This window comes from Sinohyriopsis cumingii, chromosome 4 (assembly GCF_028554795.1).
Source record: "Sinohyriopsis cumingii isolate HCF-2022 chromosome 4, ASM2855479v2, whole genome shotgun sequence".
NCBI lineage: Eukaryota > Metazoa > Mollusca > Bivalvia > Unionida > Unionidae > Sinohyriopsis > Sinohyriopsis cumingii.
The window spans coordinates 135350173-135370217 of NC_142964.1; the positions used below are offsets into that span (position 1 = coordinate 135350173).

Sequence of the window (20045 nt, forward strand, 5' to 3'; positions counted from 1 at the left end):
CAAGATGCACAAAGTGAGTTCTGAATACGTTTATTTAGGCAAATCACATTATTAAATAAAATGAAAGTAAGAAAGCTAATTTATATGTTGAAATAAAAACAATTCTAAAGTGTTAAGTCTTAATGGAAATTTAATTAATCCTCATTCTAAAATCATGAATTATAAAAGTTCTATCACTCTTAGAATCCTTCAAAATCTGGCTCTGTATCAGACTCGCCAAACATTCACGAAACTCGGTTTCTGTTACGGGCGTGCTTTTATCATATACGTCGTCATTGTCGTCATGGTCATCCGATAGTGTGTCGTTCTCCTTCTCGCTCTCCTCACCATTGTCAGATTGAAATATAGCATCATCCTCTGTTCCATCCATGACATTGCTGATACAGCACTTCCTGAATGATTTTGCAATCATTTCCGATGGAACTGAGTCCCACGCTTCTTTTACCCACTTGGCGACCAAATCGATGTCCAGCCTCATTAAATTCCTGCCTTTTGTCATTTTCACAGCCCCTGAACAAACCCATTCTGCTCACATCTTTCATAACTTGTCCTTAAAAGGTTTATTATGGCAGACATCAAGAGGTTGTAACACTGATGTTAAACCTCCTGGTATCACAGCCAGTGTTGTTTTCATTTTCTTTGCAGCCTTTTTTACTTCATCGGTCTTGTGTGCACGAAACATATCCCATACAAGCATTGAAGGTTTCCGAAGAATTGCACCTGGTCTCTTGTTCCATACTTTCTCCAACCATCAATTGTTCCACTTTCATCCATCCATCCCTTTTGCTGTGCACGAACGATGACACCAGCAGGAAATTTCATGCTTTTCGGCAGCATCTTCCTTTTAAAAATGATGACAGGAGGCAGCTTTGATCCATCAGCAAAACAGGCCAATACAACCGTGAAATGCGTTTTTTCATGGCCAGTTGTTTTTATCAGAATAGTTTTCTCACCAACAGCATTGACTGTTTCATTGCTTGGTAAGTCAAAGGTCATAGGTGTCTCATCCATATTTCCAATTTGTGATAGCTCAAATGAGCACTCCTTTCTGCGTTTAATGATGAACTGCTGAAATGATTCAATTTTTTCTTCCAAGTCTTTTGGTAGCTTTTGTGCTATCTTCCAAGCCTTATTTTTTTCCTAAATTTTTCGGGTTATACGCGAGTATATATGGTATATAAAAATTAGCTGTCTTATCCTTATAATGATTCATGACTAGTAATGGTAAGAATCAATCAAACTAGTATTGTAAGAATCAATCAAGTGACCAGTATTGTAAGAATCTATCAAGTGACTAGTATTGTAAGAATCAATCAAGTGACTAGTATTGTAAGAATCTATCAAGTGTATATAAAAAAGGTAAAAGTGTTGAGAAATCATACCACTATATGAATTGTCTTAGTTTCATTATGATACCTGACAAGTAGTTTGAGAATCTATCAAGGTGTTTAGGAAATATATGCAAATGAAACACTTTAGCCAGAAGCTTATCTGTTGATGCCGTTGCCTATGAGCTTGACAAAGATAAAAATAACTTTTAATAACTTCATATCAATAGATGGTCCAATTAGGCCAGGGATTATATTCACATTACTAAAAGCAGAAAAACTTTTAAACCTCTAAAAACTGCTCTGCAAAATGTTGACATACTGTACAGAAATCATTTTTATAAAAAGGTATTAACAATTTTATAAATGATTCAGATCTGTAGTCCAATATGGTTGTTGTTAAAATAAATTAATTGTCTCATCAAAAACTACAAAACAGAATTGGACACGTCAACAGAATGTGAAGATGTTTTTGACTGAACAAACTAAACCAGACTTCTTTGCCAACTGAACTTGTGTTTGGCTTAATAGATGTCAATCAGGTGAGCAATTTCTGGTTCACTTGGACCTCTTCTTTTAACTGGCTCCTGTCCAAAAGAATATTATATGCATACGGTAATACAGTCCTACCCGTTTATGTCGACAACCTCGGGCCTGAGGAAATATTGTCGACATAGGCAGATGTCGAGACAAGTGTTGGGGGGGTCTGAAAAAAAACTACAAGTTAAATTCGTCAGTAAGGGGTGACCTGTTGTCAGTGAGTAGCATTTACACTTTGAGAAGAAAAAAAAAACAATGGAAATTTTGAGTACATGGACACAAAACCAGTGTGAAATACACTTGTATATTGACAAATTACATTTTTGTTACCTTTGTGTAATAACATCTACAATAAAATATTGCATTGGTCACATCCTGATATGAAAAACGTTCACTACAATATTCAATGCCAGCATTAGCACATGGTTGCATAGTTTTTATTTACATGCTTCAAGTACATGTACTTAAATTGGCCTAGATTTTGATCAGTCTGTTCCCATCTTATTGAGGCTACCAAGGGGATGGGGCTATTCACAGGGAAATGAAAACCTGTCAACAAGTTGGTTTAAAATGTACATGTATTTAGTTACAAAAGTCAGCATGAAAAGTACATAAAAGCAAACAAGAGATGTGAAGGTGATATGATTAATGAAGACATAATGTTGTATACATTGACACATGCTAATGAGGAATTAAAAGAAAATGATTCTTAAAATACAATATTGTAACAATTTCAGCTAAAATGGTATACATTTAAAATCGTCCCGGAGATAACAAGTTATAAATTCTCTCAAAATACAAATACAAGTAGCAGTAAAAGATTTGAATGACAAATACATATACAGGTAATTGAGATTATTATCTATAGCATAAAAAATTCATAAAATTACAATAAAATTTAATTTAATTTAAATTTAAATTAATTAAAATTAAATGTTGTTAGCACAACAAGTGGACATGGGAGATAACGAGAGTGCATGCATTTCTGAACTTCATGTAAGCTTCTTCTGTTTGAGCCTTGATAGTTGTTCTCTCAGGAGAAGATGCTGCAACTTTTCCAAGTGACCATGCGCTTGTTCCGATATTACCAATGAGTTTGATTGCGCAAAAATCTTGTCAAACCATCGCACATTGAAAAGGCCTCTCTGCATGTTGTCTTCCATGCCATATTCTGAAACATAATCCATAATGTCATCATCTGCTAGAGCTGCTTGGCATTGTTCCTTGTCATCCGTTTCAATAGCCATCTGAACAAACTCATCCATCGGAATTCCAATACCTTCATATAACCCATCTTCTACAAGACTGTATGGGATATCTGATAGGGTGAATCCATGAAATTCCTCGTTTTCGGAAAAGAAAGCATGCATAACGCAATTCTGTCTCTGATTTCACTAATCCCCAAGCTTTCCTCAAGTTGTACAGAACCTCAAGCAAATCTTTAAATTCTTCTTGCTGAACAATCACAGCCAGCTTTTTGTGGGCGAGAAGTTTTTGATAATGTAGTTTTAGATTCTGGATGATTCCTTGATCCACTGGTTGTATGAGTGACGTGGTATTGGGCAGAAGAAAAATTAGATGGACGTGTTGGAGATTGTCCACACATGGGTGCGCAGAACAATTATCCACAAGCAAGGCAATTTTTCTTCCTTGCAGTTTCATTTTTCTGTTGAGTTTCCTTATCCACTCCAGAAAAATGTCTGACATCATCCAAGCTTTTGTGTTTACATAATAATCCACAGGAAGATGGTGCACATTTTTAAAACAGCGAGGCTTCTTAGACTTGCCAATAACTAGAAGTGGAATTTTATCATTGCCAATCATGTTCGATGTGACTAGAACAAAGATGTAGTCTTTAGGCTGTTTCCCACCAACACATGGTTGACCTTTGATGCAGTATATTTTGTCTGGAGTACACTTAAAGAATAAAGCTGTTTCATCTGCATTGTATATATACTCAGACTTTTAATTCTGCAATATATCTTTAAGTTGGGCTTTCCATTCATTCAGCTGTGATGTGTCTGCTGAGTTGGCTTCTCCACAAATCCTTTTGTATCCAATGTTATGGTGAACTTTAAAGCGACTGAACCAACCACTTGTTGCAGCGAAGCTCATCACACTAAGTATTTTTGCAAATTTTTTCCCTTTCTCGATGATCATATCATGATCTATGGATAAGGTGGAATGTGCAATGCAGGTTTCATTGAACCATTTTGCTGTGGCCTCCTCCACATCTTCAAATTTAGCAGTCTTCTGCTTCTTCCTTTGGGGAGCGCAGTTACCTTCAATGTAGTCTTTCTTTAGAGATTCAGCAGCTTTCATCTATCCTGACAGGGTGTTATGTTTAACCCTTTATCTCATGCAAGCAACTCTGGACGCCTCTACTCCATTTGCATGGAAGCACCTTTGGACGCCTCTTCTCCATTTGCATGGAAGCACCTTTAATGCCTTACTCCATTTGCATGGAAATGCCTTTTAACACCTGCTGTAAACATTGGCCATTTTTAGCAGGTTTTCTTAGCGCCACCTTCCGGGAAAACCCCCTATTAGATACATTATTCATTGCTGTGAATGACCTTTATGTCAGATCACATGGTCACTGTTTATGCTCTGGTCAAAATCTGCTATTTAAAGTAACTGGGTCATATTCTCCACTCTCCAAAATGGAGGTTGCGGATTTCGTTCAGTACTTTTCACAATTAGAATCACAACTATGAAAGCTTCAATAATGTAGGTAAAGGCTCTAATGTTGATGTAGGCAGCAATTAGTTTTTATAAATTATCAAATTCAGATGACTTAGTGATGTAGATGCAAAGAACTTGTAAATTTTGAGTATGAGAAATGGCAGCAATGGTTGGTCATGCGGCTTCACTGGATTGACGGTAAACAAGTTCTATCAAGATTTTAAAGCACATAAAAAATTCTTCTGTGAAAAATAATTACACAGCTATAACGATCGGACTTTACTCATAAATTTTTCCATACATAATATATGTGTACCAAAAATGTAAAATGGTTAAAATTGCTGTTAAACCTAACATACACTACACTGCTTAACAGTTAACAGGTAGGCCTATGTGTATGGAGTCAAATAGGTAACAGGTGTTCTATTTATAGTGCACTGCACTGGGTAACTTAGCTACATATGTATCTGAGGGCTGAAAAGACATACATTCTATGAGGTAAAAGATTAAGAGACTAATTTTCACACACATCTTTGCGAGATGCTTCACCCTCAACTTCCTTAACAGCCAGATATTTAATTTCCAGAGACTGTAAATTTAATCTGCATTTTACATTGCCATTGGTAGCCATCGTAAATATAAATAAAGTTAAAAAGAAAACTTTCACAGCACAATAAACTTGTTTTAATCACTGATTTCTTTGGAAAATGCAAGAATTGATGAGATTTCATTGCTTTTATTTAAGTCACTGTGAGAGGCCAATTTTATAGGGCCAAACAAAAGCCTGATCTTTTTTCTGACTGCAACATTTAAAGCCTGGCAGCAAGATGAACTAATTGCTGAATAAAGTACAGGTCAGAACTGGCCGCATGCCAACATAAATGATAAGGCGGGAAAACTAAAGCCTGGCAGCAAGATTAACTAATTGTTGAACAATGTATGGGTCAGAACTGGCAGCTGGTCAACATAAATGATTAGGCAGGAAAATTTAACCCTGGTGACAAGATCAACTAATTGTTGAACAAAGTATAGATTGGAACTGGCAGCTTGTCGACATAAATGTTTAGAAAACAAAGGATTTGTTCAAGATGGGACCAAGGGCTTCTGTTGACATGTATGTTTAATTTTTATCTCGACATTAACATAAGCATGACAATTTTGTTGGTAATAGTAGACCAAGGGACCGGGACATTACTTTTTTGTCAAAATAGGCGGCTTGTCAAAATAACTGATATCAAGTGGGTAGGACTGTATTAACATTGAGGAATTCTTAGTTTGTCCCATTACATTTGCTGAAAATATATAAATATTCAAATGTTTTGATTATATTAAACAAATTAGAAACATCTGATAACTAATTAGTTACCTATACATCCAGTTCCAGTGGGATTGAGCTCATATCCTGGGGGACACTGACATAGGAAGGCACCCGGAGTATTCACACAGGTGCCATACTGACAGTTTTCAGGGTTATCACATTCATCTATGTCTGTAAAACAATTAAAACATGTACATATAAAGCATGATAACAGTTGGCAGTGTTCTTTACATATACATTCACACAGTTTCATCATGAGTCTTAAAATGTAGTGATAATTCTTAGGATTTGTCCACTCTTCTATATCCGGAATCAACAACTATTGAATATTATGTCTTCAGCCCGATTTATTTCACAATACAAGTAGTCTATATGCCCCATGTTGTTTGTTAACATTATGTTCATTTTGTTTTTAATGAACTGTTATGTGGATATTCATGGCAATGACTGATATCTAGGAATTAATTGTTATCAATTGCCACAACATGTTTACTTGTAAACACAAATCCTCTAGGCTATGGAAAGACACAGGATTCAAAGCAGTTATCAATATGCTGACTGGTATGCAAGATTGATACCAAGGTAACAATATATAGACTGGAAGAAAGATTGATACCAAGGCAACAAAATAATTCTATGAAGGATTGATACCAAGGCGACAATATACAGACTTGTATTAAAGACTGACACTAAGGAAACAATATAATAATGGTTTGAAGGATTCATGTTGTTGTTGTTGTAGGGTTTAACACCATTTTTCAGCATACGATAGGCTATACATGGCGGCCAATATTAATGGTGGAGGAAGAACCTGGGAAAACCCCGGAAAGAACCACCGACCCACAAGAAGCAAGTGGTAAGCTTTCTCACATACCCACATTGGCTGAATCCGAGACTCGAATCCATGCGGACAGAGATGAGATGGCAGTGATATAAAGGATTGATACCAAGGCAAAAGTAAACAGACTTGTATAAAAGATTGACACTAAGGAAACAATATAATAACTGGTATGAAGGATTGATACCAAGGCAACTAGAGCCTTGCTCTTGTATCAAAGTGATGTAAGCTGGACTTGACTGGAACCCATCATCCAATGGTTATAAACTAATAAATTAGTCACCATGTGAAGGAAAGAAATATTACTAAAATATATGATTCATTTAGATGCAACAACATACAAAGTTTGGTCAATGCAGTATCAAAACAGTTTAATCATTCTACTAAAAGATACAAGTAATAACAAGATTTTCAAGATGGCTACTATGGCAGCCATAGTGGATGTGCAACCAGCACAATTTTCATTTATGACCAACTGGACTATGGGATGATTATATATGTACAATTTAAGGCATTCCTCAATGTCATTCTGGAGGTGTATTGGTAACAAACTTGTGCTAATGGACCAATGGATGACAGATGTTGGACAGATGACAGACGATAGACAACAGACCTTCTCTTAAAGCTCTTCTGGTCTATGACCAGTAAAGCTAAAAACATTTTAGATCAGTTTAAAAGTACTGATGCTAATTTTATAGATTGTATATCTATTATGGCCAAACATATATTCATGGTGAAGCCAGGCTGTTTATACAGTACTGTCCTTTTATTGATTTTGTGCTGTATCCATCCTTGAATCACAGAACCACTAAGTGTAGAGAAACTGAATTGTAGTAGCAAAAATCTATGTCTTTATGTTTTATTCACAGTAGATTTATATAACAGTTTACTGAGAAACAAATAAAAATGCAGACTGTTTGAAACAATCTCATTTAAAATTTTCTTTCCTTATGCACATGCCATGATCTTTTTGGAGGTTGCAAGCAGGGGATATGAAAGAGACTGACAGGTGTTCTTTATAATTATATTTTGTTCAATATTCCTGGATATTGCTACCTAGTCACAGAAATGAAGCCATGAATATAAAAGAGAAGATTAAATTTGATACAGCATTTGATGACATGAAATAGGTGTTACATGGTCAAAAATTCTTTAAAAATCAATTTAAAAGAACTGTGAAGTTGTTTTTATGTTATTTACAGCTAATAAGAGAGACAGAACATTTTACATTTTACTTGATCATAATAAAAATAAATTTAAAAACTGAAATTCACTTGATAAGTGTTAAGAAGATTCCAAAAATGTATTGTAGACTGAATCAATGTGTCTGTTGCTTAATTGCTGTTATTAAAAGAGACATCAGCAATGTTCAGCATACTGAGAAAACAAAACATTACACACTGAAATTATAGAGAGATCATAAGAACAAAAATTATGAAATTATATTTTGCCATGTCTGGGACATAATATTTGCATCATAAGTGTAAAATATCAAAATCAGACCAAACCAATTTTAAACCATAAGTTTGTTACAAAAATCAACATCTTGAAATCTTATGAACAAGCAGTAATATTTTTTATAACATGCATATGTTACCCATAAACAACAGCCTGACATCACACAAAGCACAGTTTTGTTGATTGCAAATGTAACGGATGTATGTCTATTTCTTGCCACAAATGCATCTGTTTCAAAAACCATTTCTGGGTGGTATTTTATTTCAGTAAAAAATGGAAAATGATTTAGTTATGAATTAGGTGAAATTTCAATTTACACGATAGTTTGCTTGAAATTCATGTGGAAACAATTCAAGTTTCACAACTGATTTTCCAGAAGTTAAGATTTCCCATACACTGTTCATGCTGAAAAACCAGCTTCTGTTCATGTCCACTGTTATGTACTTGTACAATTAAGTGAGTAAAAAACTTATATTGGATCGAACATGATTTGAAAAAAGCTTTAGTTGCTATATACAATCAACATGAGAAAAACACCTGTTATGAGAATATTAAATAGCTAACATGTTAACAGGTGCCTAGCTTTTGGGAATGTTGGTATCAAATTTTTTAATGTAAATGCATAGAGGATATTTCCTTTTAAGATGTTAATACCAGATATATTTCATTGTGTGGTATCAAAAACATGATACTTCAACAATTGGCATAGCCATGAGTTAAAATATATAAATTTTGGTACCACAAGAAGAAATATATCCATGATCAACTCAAAAAAAGAATTTTTTTCTCTTTACTATATACCTAACCTGCTCTCAGATAGAATTTTAGAAACTTAAACTTACTCTTTGGCACAACACACTCTCACCCCAACCTCCTTTTTGGAAATTCACCTCATTTTCATGGCCTGATCATACAAATGTGTGTGACCTAAGAAAGTGGTTTGTTTTACCTCAAAATGTACTTGTTTTTGTTGTTGCAGGTACAACTTTTGAAGGCACACACAATCAAACATCATATGGCATGATGGGAAATCTTATATATAGAACAAGTTGTGAAATCTTATATTTTCATTCACATGTCAAAATATAAGGATATATTATTCACAATTTAAAATATAATGGTATATTTTTCACATGTGAAAATAGAGGCATGAGAAGAAAAAAAAAAGAATTATTTCACCAATAAGTAGCATTCTTAGATATTGTTTGCGAATCCTTTCATAGAATCATTACAGGACAATTAGAAGATGAGTGTTATGTTTAATCAACCTAATGTAGCAAAATTGTGTTCATTTCATATCAGGCAGCCAAGACGTAACATGTATCAAAGTTCATAATACCTTGGTATAGTGTCAATTATTAAATCTATTGGTTGGAAGTGAGTAAAATTCCAAGTATTATAAAGGGTTTACCATTCTGGCTAATGTTTATTGTCCATCTTGTGTCTGATTTATACACATTTCCTTTAGATGCTTCCATAATGCATGAATAAAACCAAGGTACATACACCTTACACATCAATCAAATGGCACACCCCAAGATAATTCTATAAAATATAATAGAGTGATAAAGACTGATTGACATCACATTCTTCAGTAAGCCTCAAAACCCTATCCCCAGATTTTTCTGTAGAACAACAGAAAATAGTTAAAAATGAGTTTATGATAAACGAATCTATTAACTGTGTGTGAAAGACAAAACTCCAAGTATTATTAACTAACCTGTACAATTTCCTCCTGAGGCGTCCACAATGAAACCTTGGTTACATTTGCATCGGAACATACCAAACATGTTCTCACATTTCCCATTCACACATAGGTTGGGAAACAAGTCACATTCATTGATATCTGAAATAAACAAAACACTTCAAATGCATGCAAAATTTATTGAAAGTGTAAGCCAGTACTATCATTTCCACCCCTGTAGATAAACTCCATTGATACAGATTAAAATTCAAATCCATAATTGTTATATTGATTCATCCTTGTATCATTATGGCAAAAGTAATTATTCTTTAATTTGATGCGGTGATTTACTTGACATTTATCCTTTAATGTATTTTAACTTCTGTGATGCATAAATCCTTATAAAGAACTGCTTTGTGTTTGGGAGAAAATTTGTCATATTAATTGTTTTAAAATGATAAATTTGCAAAATTCATTAAGATAATTGTAGGTATTTACAAAGACATTTTTATTAATTATTTATTACCATAACATTTCTTCTCATCCTCTGTAGGAGCGAAGCCCATGTCACATTGGCATCGATAGCCTCCGGGAAAGTTGAAGCACTGTCCATTATCACAAGTGTCGGGATTGAGTGTGCACTCATCTACATCTATGATGTAAAATTATATGTAGATAGCCTTATGTAAATTGCCTTTCCACCTTCTGCAGAATTGTTCACATGAACAAAATACAAAGAACCACTCTACAGTCTCAGAATAATAATCATACAAGAGTGCTTATATCACATGAAAATTAACAAATAATTTGAACAATTCATATATTTTGCAGGCATCAGTGATCACAAGGCTAAAACCATCCAAATGTTTATCAATCTGGAAAGAAATTATCATGAACAGTAACTTCTGCTGGTCACATGACTAATGATTATGGTTGTTTGTGCAAATAAACAGTAAATAAGCTTAACTGTATCAGATATCATGAGTTTTTATTTCATAATGTGATATTTCACTTAATCATAATCATCATAAATGTAATGTGTATTTAAACATAAAATGTGTCAATCTATCATAACAGCTATTTCCTCAAGCGTTTCTCTGATAACAGCTAAGTGCTGACCATATATTGATAACTGAAGTATTTGTTGTAGTCTTGCACTGAAATAAAAGCTGGCCTCCTTTCTATTATCATGTTAATTATGTCTTTTGAATCCAATAAAGGGGGTGAAATATAAAAAAAGTTAAAAGGCATAAAAATCCTACATACTTCAAATCTATTGGCCATGGTTGTATGTTGGGTGAACTCACTTCAGTTGATCAATCGAACACTGTTATCAATTTTATTGTGTATGTAACATAAACTACCCTAAATTAAAAACTCTTTCATAACTGTGATCAAAGACAGCAAGGCAACCAAGCGAAATGAATACTTTTTAAAACAGAACTGGTTTCACAGATACGGACCATTGTGGGCAAGCGATTTTCAGAGAATTTCCGAACTGGCACTTAGAGATATCCTCAAGGATGATAAGAAGTTTCATTCATACTTTCAATGAAATCACAACATCAATATTGTACTAAGTGAACAAAACAAAATTGAGTTTCGACATAGTCAATTGTCTCACGAAACAAGTGTTGCTAGTTTAAAAAAAGAAAAGGAATCTTGTTCGCTGGTATATCAACAGTTAGTCTAGTTTCCGGTTACTTTGACTCCTGTTTTGCTAGTATAATATTTAATTACACTCCAGGAACCATACACATGATAGTTATTAAAACCAGTTGGAACGATCTTTCACATGTTGGAAATTTTGAAAATAAATGTTATTTATACAGAATAACGAACAACTTCATTAGAAAAAGTGCAATATTAACAATTATTATCAATGTGATTGTAAAAGAAGTATTTGGTCATTAAACAGCCCCGTTACCTACCCCCCTCCATGGTGGACTTTTTCAATTTTTGGAGGTCCCTCGATAACTTGCACCCTTGCTTATAGGGTGGTCTCTGTTTTCAGACCCCATTGTGCACAATTTGTCGAGGGAGATATGTAAGATCATTAAAAAAATTTAAGTGGTACAATACAAAAATGATACAGTAACATTATAAACATTATTGTAGTGGGGCATTATGACCAATGCAGTGACGTATAATAAACATTACTGTAGTGCTATATTATGAACAATACAGTGATGTATAATAACATTACTGTAGTGCTATACCATGAACAATATGGCAGTATACCTCGACACTCATAACCATCTCCAGTGAACCCTTCATCACAGACACACCTTGAACTACCGGGCAGGTTGATGCAGGTGGCATCTGATGAACATCCTCCATTGTTTCGCAGACATTCATTTAAATCTGAATAGATATGAAAAGACAATTCTGTAAGGGGAAGAGTAATGACAAACACTGCCTGAACCGAGCTGCTTTGTGACCATTAACTACCTTTCATCACATTCTCCATGCGTATGATTGATATTGTATCATACATTTACACAGTACAACATTGCCTCACTATAAATCCTTGATCATAACATAGTTCCTTTATCAGGCAACAATATACCTCATTATAAGATTGCCTCACTATCAAACAGTATACTGTTTATGATCCACCAATCAAATCACTTTTCCTAAGTTTGGGAAAACCTCATAAAACATCACAATCAAAACTTTTTCTGAGAATCACATTCAGTGGAGATCTCATGCAGTCACATGTGAAGTCTGGTGAATGAGACTAAAATGAAGAGGGATATATTGGAAAACATGGGATTGGGGAAATAAGGGGAGGAAGAACAGGAAAGAAATTCCACTAAAATTACAATAATCACTGGAGGAAGAAAAGAAAAGGAACTCAATTTAACTCCCATGTAGGTCAAAAGAGGGTGAAAAATTCAGTGCACACTTTGTAATTAGACGATTAGAATGATTTACAGTATTGTTTATTTTGTGACCAAACTTAACCCATGAGATCATGGATTGCAAAAACCTATAAAATTTAATGCAATGAAACAGAGAGACTGCATTTCTGAAATGTTGCCTTATTACATATATATATATATATATATATATATATATATATATATATATATATATATATATATATATATATATATATATACCCCTTTTTAATAAGAAAAATGGGAATTATACATATGCAAGTAGTGTCTCTTGGATCCTTTCAATAACAAGGGTGGAAAATGTGATCTTTGTAAGAAATGCTTCAAACAAACATCTAAAGGTAAGATGATAGCCAATATCTAAATGCATTTCAAATGAAAACGGACCACACAACAAAATGAAAACATAATGCAAACAAAAAGTAAAACTAGTATGCTTAAGTGTTTCAGGATCTGTATCAACCCCAGAATGCACATAATTGCATGGCATGTTTAAGTATTTTAGGATCTTTATATGTGACTTCATCCCCAGAGTCCACAGAATTGCATGGCATGTTTAAGCATTTGTATATGTGACTTCTTCCCCTGGCAGCATTCCCATTACTACTAATCACAAATCTCATATTTTGATCACAATTATTTCATGAGCTCAGACAGTAAAGATGAGTGCAGTGTTTTATATACCTTTTCCTGACATGTAAATCCATCCCCTGTATAACCAGGAGGTCTGCAGTCTCATTTGTACAACTGCAGAATGTTGGTACAGGCAGCATTCTCATTACAATCAATCCCAGATCACAGACACATAAGGTTTAAATGCTGTGCTTAATTTATCTTACCTCTGCATGTGAATCCATCCCCTGAATAACCAGGTTTGCAGTCACATTTATAAGATCCCTGTGTGTTGATACAAGCTGCATTCTCATCACATCTTGCTTCCTGTGACTCGCACTCATCTATGTCTGTTCCATTGAGAAAGGATACACTTTGATTACTCTTATTATTATGTATCTAATTTATGGTTGCAGCCTTTGAAAAATAATTATACCTGTTACATTTTATATAACCCTGATGAATATAGGTTTGTCTGAGATGCAATCTGGACTGTCATCAACTGCTGCACTGACTCATTATTAAATAATACTACATTTCACTTAATAGTACATCTTCCAAATAGCCGTTTAAATGTTTCTCCTAACATTAACAATTGGCTGATGATGCAATAAAACCTAGAATAAAAACAAAATCATAAACTAGTGGCAAGGTGAGCAGTTTGCTCTTATAAATATACCTCTGCTTCTCTCACATCCCACCCCTACCGTCATGATGGAGATGAAACTATAATCCCCAAAAATACTTAATTCTTCTGAAGCTAGTGAGAACAGAATGATATGTCAGTATCAGACCTGCCAACCCTTACGAATCTGTCCCAGTAAGGTAGCTGATTTTTTTTCCCGAAAGTTTAACCAGTTTTCAGTAAGATGTAACAAAATATCATAAACTGCTGTTGTAAAGCTGGAAAACGTAATTAAAAGTTCGGTATTCAGAACGAGCAGCGACGATAAACATTATGTTCAACTGAAATGTTTGTAAAACAGGTCAACTTTATTTACCACTAGTACAGTGCAACAATTTTAGTTCCAAACCCTATGCAGCTCAATGACTTGTTGCTGTCTCTCAACTTGGTGTAATTCCTGGAAAATCTTTTTACATTTCACATGACGACGGCAATCATATTACCTGCCACAAGTCATTCTCAAATTGGCACGTGATGTCCAATAAAAATGATTGTGTCCCTTCCAGCTTTTATTCACAAGAATCTGAATATTCCTTTTTTCTTCTTCCTGTGTTAGTTATTAACACTTTCAAGCGGCTTATTTTCCCTTTCATCTTAAACATTCATCACTAGCTGGATGCCATTTTCAAAAGAATTATATGATCAACAGTTTGATCATGCAGACGCTTCGCTTGAACAAATAGATGCAGATTAAAGTGTCTGGTGTGCTGCTGTAAAGTTAGTCTGGTTCTCTGACCAATTTCACTACTTCTAAAGTGATTTTTTGGCAACAATCATTTTTATGTAGTCCATATTTTAAGGGTAATTTTCATAAGACTTACAGCAAAATCGTAAGAGTTAGCAGGTCTGTAATATGTATAATTTTCCGATGATGACCATAAAATATACAAAGTTTAGATGTATTCATAAAGTTATGTTAAACACTGCATTGAGTTTTAAGTAAAAAACAACATCTCTTACAAAAATGTCTGCAGAAAGATGTGCTGATATGTGCATCTTTAAATGACAATTATAATACGTACCAAGTTTCAAAGAGATCCATAAAACTGCAATGCTAATTGCTGGTCTAAGTTTACTAATGAGACTGTGTCATACAATGAACTAAACTGAATTGTAAAATGGACAACAGCTCAAAATACATAATGTGGGAGCAGAGTGGTTTATTGATATCAGATCTTCAAGTGGTGGCCATAGTATCAGCCGAGTTTCAAGGCAAACTGTGTGACAAGTGATGCTAACAAGACTATATCATACACTATATTTAACTACAAGCCAAAAATTGGAAATAACTCAAACTCAAATGTTTGGTGCATAGTGACTTGCAGACATACAAATCTTCTGGTGATTGTAATGTTTCCCAAGATTCATGGCAATCAATCAGAACAGTGGAACTAGTGTGAACAACACAAAATGGACAATAAATCTAACAAAAATGATGACAGCAGACTGACTTGTTGAAGTGCACATATTCCAGTGATGATAATAATGCTGACCACATGTCAAGGCACTACATGTAAAACTGGAACTAGCGCCAGAAAGAAGGATGGACTAATGAACAGCCACAAGGATTGCCATATGCCACACCCCCATCAGGGCTGGAGAAGATGTGAAATTATTCCAAGTCATGCAGCTGGTTTCTCAAGTAAAGTTGTGTATGATCTGCCCAAATGGTTCATTATTCTTCTGAAGAAGCTTATATCTGTTATCCTTGGTTGCAATATTCATTTGTTAGCTTACATCTTTAATCCTTAGTTGCAATATCCAATTCTTCTAGATGTACCACATTTTTGATTGAATTTGGATTGGACAATTTCTAAAGCATAGTTTATGTGAATGTGCCAGTTTAGAGTTTGAGCAACACCAGTCATTTGATTTGAGTTTTATTTTCCAGTCATTGTTTGGAGTTTTATTTTCCACAGTTTTGAGTTTTATTTTGCAAATTAGAGATATGGGACACTGCTCTATTTTTTCCTTCATTTTTTAACCAATTAAATTAAGTGTGTTTTTATGACTCTATGCTCTTCAAATGAGTAACAGAAAAGAGTGAAAAACAGCAAGCTTAGTCAAATTTAACAAATACTTTATTTCCCTAGAATACAAAGTGAAAATAAGGGAAAAAAACTAACAGTATTGCAAACTAAATCCTAAAATAATCCAAGAATTACAGACACAAGTCCTAATAATTTAAAGTCCTAAATAAACCTCAGTACAAGTCCTGAATAAATCCAAACCTGAAGGCAATGACAAGTCTGTTATAGCTTAAAGAGTGCTGATGTGTCAACAGTCTGTTGTTGAATCACTGTAATATAATTAGGTTTGAATTCAGAATAAATTCCAGTAATGTCTCTATCCAAGAATTTTATCAGAACACTTTTGTATTTTCAGAGAAAATAATCACTTGAATTCAATAATTTGAAGAAAATAAAATTCAGCCCAACTGGTCACAAGACAATACAACTTGAAAGTGATAGATGTTAAAGCTCAATGAAAAATTCCTCACAACCACAAGACTATATAGTTCTCTACTTTACTTCAGGTCACAATTAGCATTTTCTATAAAAAAAATATTACCTAATGGAAAATAACCTTCTAGAATGATCCTGATGTTTACAAAACAATAACCTGAATTGTGTATAATTCACTTAGGAAACTCCTAAATTTTGACCCAAATAAGCGTATTTCTTTTTCTTTCTAATAATGATCATGGTATCAAACCCATACACAGAATAATTTAGCTATGTACTAGTTGTTTACATAAAACGAAATAATAAAAAATTCAAGCAGGTTAAGCAGAAATGGACAAGGTCAAGTCCAGCATACAATGTTACATTACAATAGCATGCAATCAAATAAAAAAATTAAAAAAACCTAACTAACAAACAATTAAATTAAATATACATAACAGTGTGTGTGTGTGGGTTTTTTTTGAGGTAGCTTTAACAATTTTTCAGTCATATCACTATAATGTCTGCAGCATGGCAGTTTATAGTGATGTCTAGCACTTGGGCATCTTGCGGCAGACATATAGCATGATGTCCCACCCAGTCACATTATCCTGATACCAGGCGGACCAGTCCATACACAAACCTCTTAATGCTGAGCACTTAGCAAGACAGCTGTTAATAATACTTTTATAAGTATTTGGTATGACTTGGCTGGGGTTTGAACCCACAATCTCCCACATCCGAGGCAGATGCTATAACCACTTGTGTACCTTTCCCACAATTGACTTAATTGTAAGCCTACTGGTGAGGTTTATTTTGTGACAGATTCTATTGGAAAATATAGTTATCCATTTAAGCCACTCTGTAAAAGAATCTCTTTAAAATTGTTTTGCAAGTCATAAACATTTCCAGCTTTACTGGTGAGGCAGTGCTATAATGGGGAGTGTTTAAACAAAAATCCATCATTTAATAGGGCATGTAATATGCAAAACTGTATTACAACAGGACATTTATGTATGCAGAGCTGCTTTATGTTGTTTATTATCATCAATAAATTAAAATCAAGTAACAATTCAAAGGTTTTTCCTTAATAAAAATATTTTTCAGAGAAACATCTATGTAAAAGAGAATAAATATACAAGTAATTTGAAAGCAAACTCTGCAATAAAGGCATATAAACAATCAGGAGTCAATGTTAACATGTACCTGTACATCTAGGATTTCTAGTTAAATCCTTGACTGCGTATCCAACATCACACCTGCAGACATATGATCCATGTGTATTCTGACATTCACCGCGGTCACATAAATCACGTGAGATTGCACATTCATCAACGTCTGAAAGCAGAAGTGTGGTTTAAGAAAAGTTGGGATTAATTTACTGTTGTATTAATGACAAGTTTGAAATTTATCTCCTCTAAGATTATCTACAACTTAATTAAAAACTGATCTCTAAATAATAAACTATTTCAAGTAATGATTCCTTTTGAATAATCATGGAGAAATGATATCTTCGAAGACATGTATATAATCACATTTCATGCAATTTCAATCCCCAGCATATTCAGTTTCCTGGGCTTGCAAATCCTGATACATTTCATGCAAGTCCAATCACAAGAATGTCAAGCTCCTAGGCTTGAAATTTCTGATAAATTCCATTCCCCGACATGTCAAGTTTCCTGGGTTTGCAAGTTCTTATTGTTTGCAATCCTCAGCATGTCAAGTTTCCTGGCTTTGCAAGTTCTGACACATTCCATTCCCCAACTACCTATTTTCACTAAATAGGTGGAATGCTTACCATATCAGAAATAATAGAGAATATCATCCCACACCCCTCCCCATCATAACCATATCTATAATAGGATGGAATAAACTTGTATATATCTATATTAGGTCTTGAAATATTGGGAATTGCTATCAAACATTTGACTTGTTAGAGGCTTCCACCTCCCATATCCACCTTCATCTTACCTCAGTAAGTTCAATCCAATATATTGTTTCCATGACATTATACAGTTATATAATTGCCATTATAATTGTCATTTGTTTCCTTAAAATGCAGACCTAGGCTTCAGTTATGTAAATGTACATAAATGCCAATTGAAATATACTACTAAGGGACTAAAATTTGAATCTCTGATGGCAAGGGAATTTTCTTTCCAACCAGGATATTCTTGTTCAAATTTAATACTCTCTGTTTTTCCTGTACTTAAAATACATAGCCTGGTTATTATCTTATAATTATTAATTACATTTAAATTGTTTCACCTTTTCTTTCTGTGTCTTGTTGAAAATAACTAAACTGAGAGGAAATGATCTACCCCCAAACCTAGTTGAAATTCAGTTAGAAGTTAAAGACTAAAGTGAGAGGAAATGGTCTACCCCCAAACTTAGTTGAATTTCAGTTAGAAGTTACAGACTAAAGTGAGAGGAAATGGTCAACCCCCAAACTTAGTTGAATTTCAGTTAGAAGTTACAGACTAAAGTGAGAGGAAATGGTCTACCCCCAAACTTAGTTGAATTTCAGTTAGAAGTTACAGACTAAAGAAAGAGAGAATGGTCTACCCCCAAACTTAGCTCAAGTTCAGTTAGAAGTTACAGCCGAAATGCAGTTTCAAACCCATTGCAATGATAATTTTTGTTGCAGCAACACCAACAATGAAAATACGAAGATTCTATTTGATGCTTAGCAGTATTTAACTTTTTTAATTAAACAATTAACAAAACTCTGATTGGCAATTTGTTTGCTTCATTGATCTTTACTTTCCTATTGTTCTATACATCATTACTTTTATCTGGAATGATATTTATTGGTTTGGCAATGCAGACAATGTACAGTAAAACCCCTACTTATGCATATTCAACTCACCCTAGCCTTGCATTCACATAAATATTATCACCCATATTCAACTTACCCTAGTCTTACAATCACAGAAATATTAACACCCATATTCAACTTACCCTAGTCTTACAATCACAGAAATATTAACACCCATATTCAACTTACCCTAGTCTTACATTCACAGAAATATTAGCACCCATATTCAACTTACCCTAGTCTTACAATCACAGAAATATTAGCACCCATATTCAACTTACCCTAGTCTTACAATCACAGAAATATTAACACCCATATTCAACTTACCCTAGTCTTACATTCACAGAAATATTAACACCAATATTCAACTTACCCTAATCTTACAATCACAGAAATATTAGCACCCATATTCAACTTACTCTAGTCTTACAATCACAGAAATATTAGCACCCATATTCAACTTACCCTAGTCTTACAATCACAGAAATATTAACACCCATATTCAACTTACCCTAGTCTTACAATCACAGAAATATTAACACCCATATTCAACTTACCCTAGTCTTACATTCACAGAAATATTAACACCAATATTCAACTTGCCCTAGTCTTACATTCACAGAAATATTAACACCCATATTCAACTTACCCTAGTCTTACAATCACAGAAATATTAACACCCATATTCAACTTACCCTAGTCTTACAATCACAGAAATATTAACACCCATAT

At 34.0% G+C, this 20045-nt stretch overlaps 1 protein-coding gene across 1 annotated transcript in view; it reads right to left on the reverse strand.

The window, feature by feature from the left end:
• The window catches only part of LOC149802135 (fibrillin-1-like), a 329248-nt gene that overhangs the window by 129365 nt on the left and 179838 nt on the right, over positions 1–20045 (reverse strand). The window contains exons 30-35 of the mRNA XM_089956539.1: positions 17702–17833; positions 13594–13716; positions 12093–12215; positions 10378–10503; positions 9888–10013; positions 5920–6042 (exon numbers count right to left, since the gene is read on the reverse strand). Coding sequence (XP_089812665.1) covers positions 5920–6042; positions 9888–10013; positions 10378–10503; positions 12093–12215; positions 13594–13716; positions 17702–17833 — 753 coding nt within the window. The remainder of the gene's footprint in view (positions 1–5919; positions 6043–9887; positions 10014–10377; positions 10504–12092; positions 12216–13593; positions 13717–17701; positions 17834–20045) is intronic.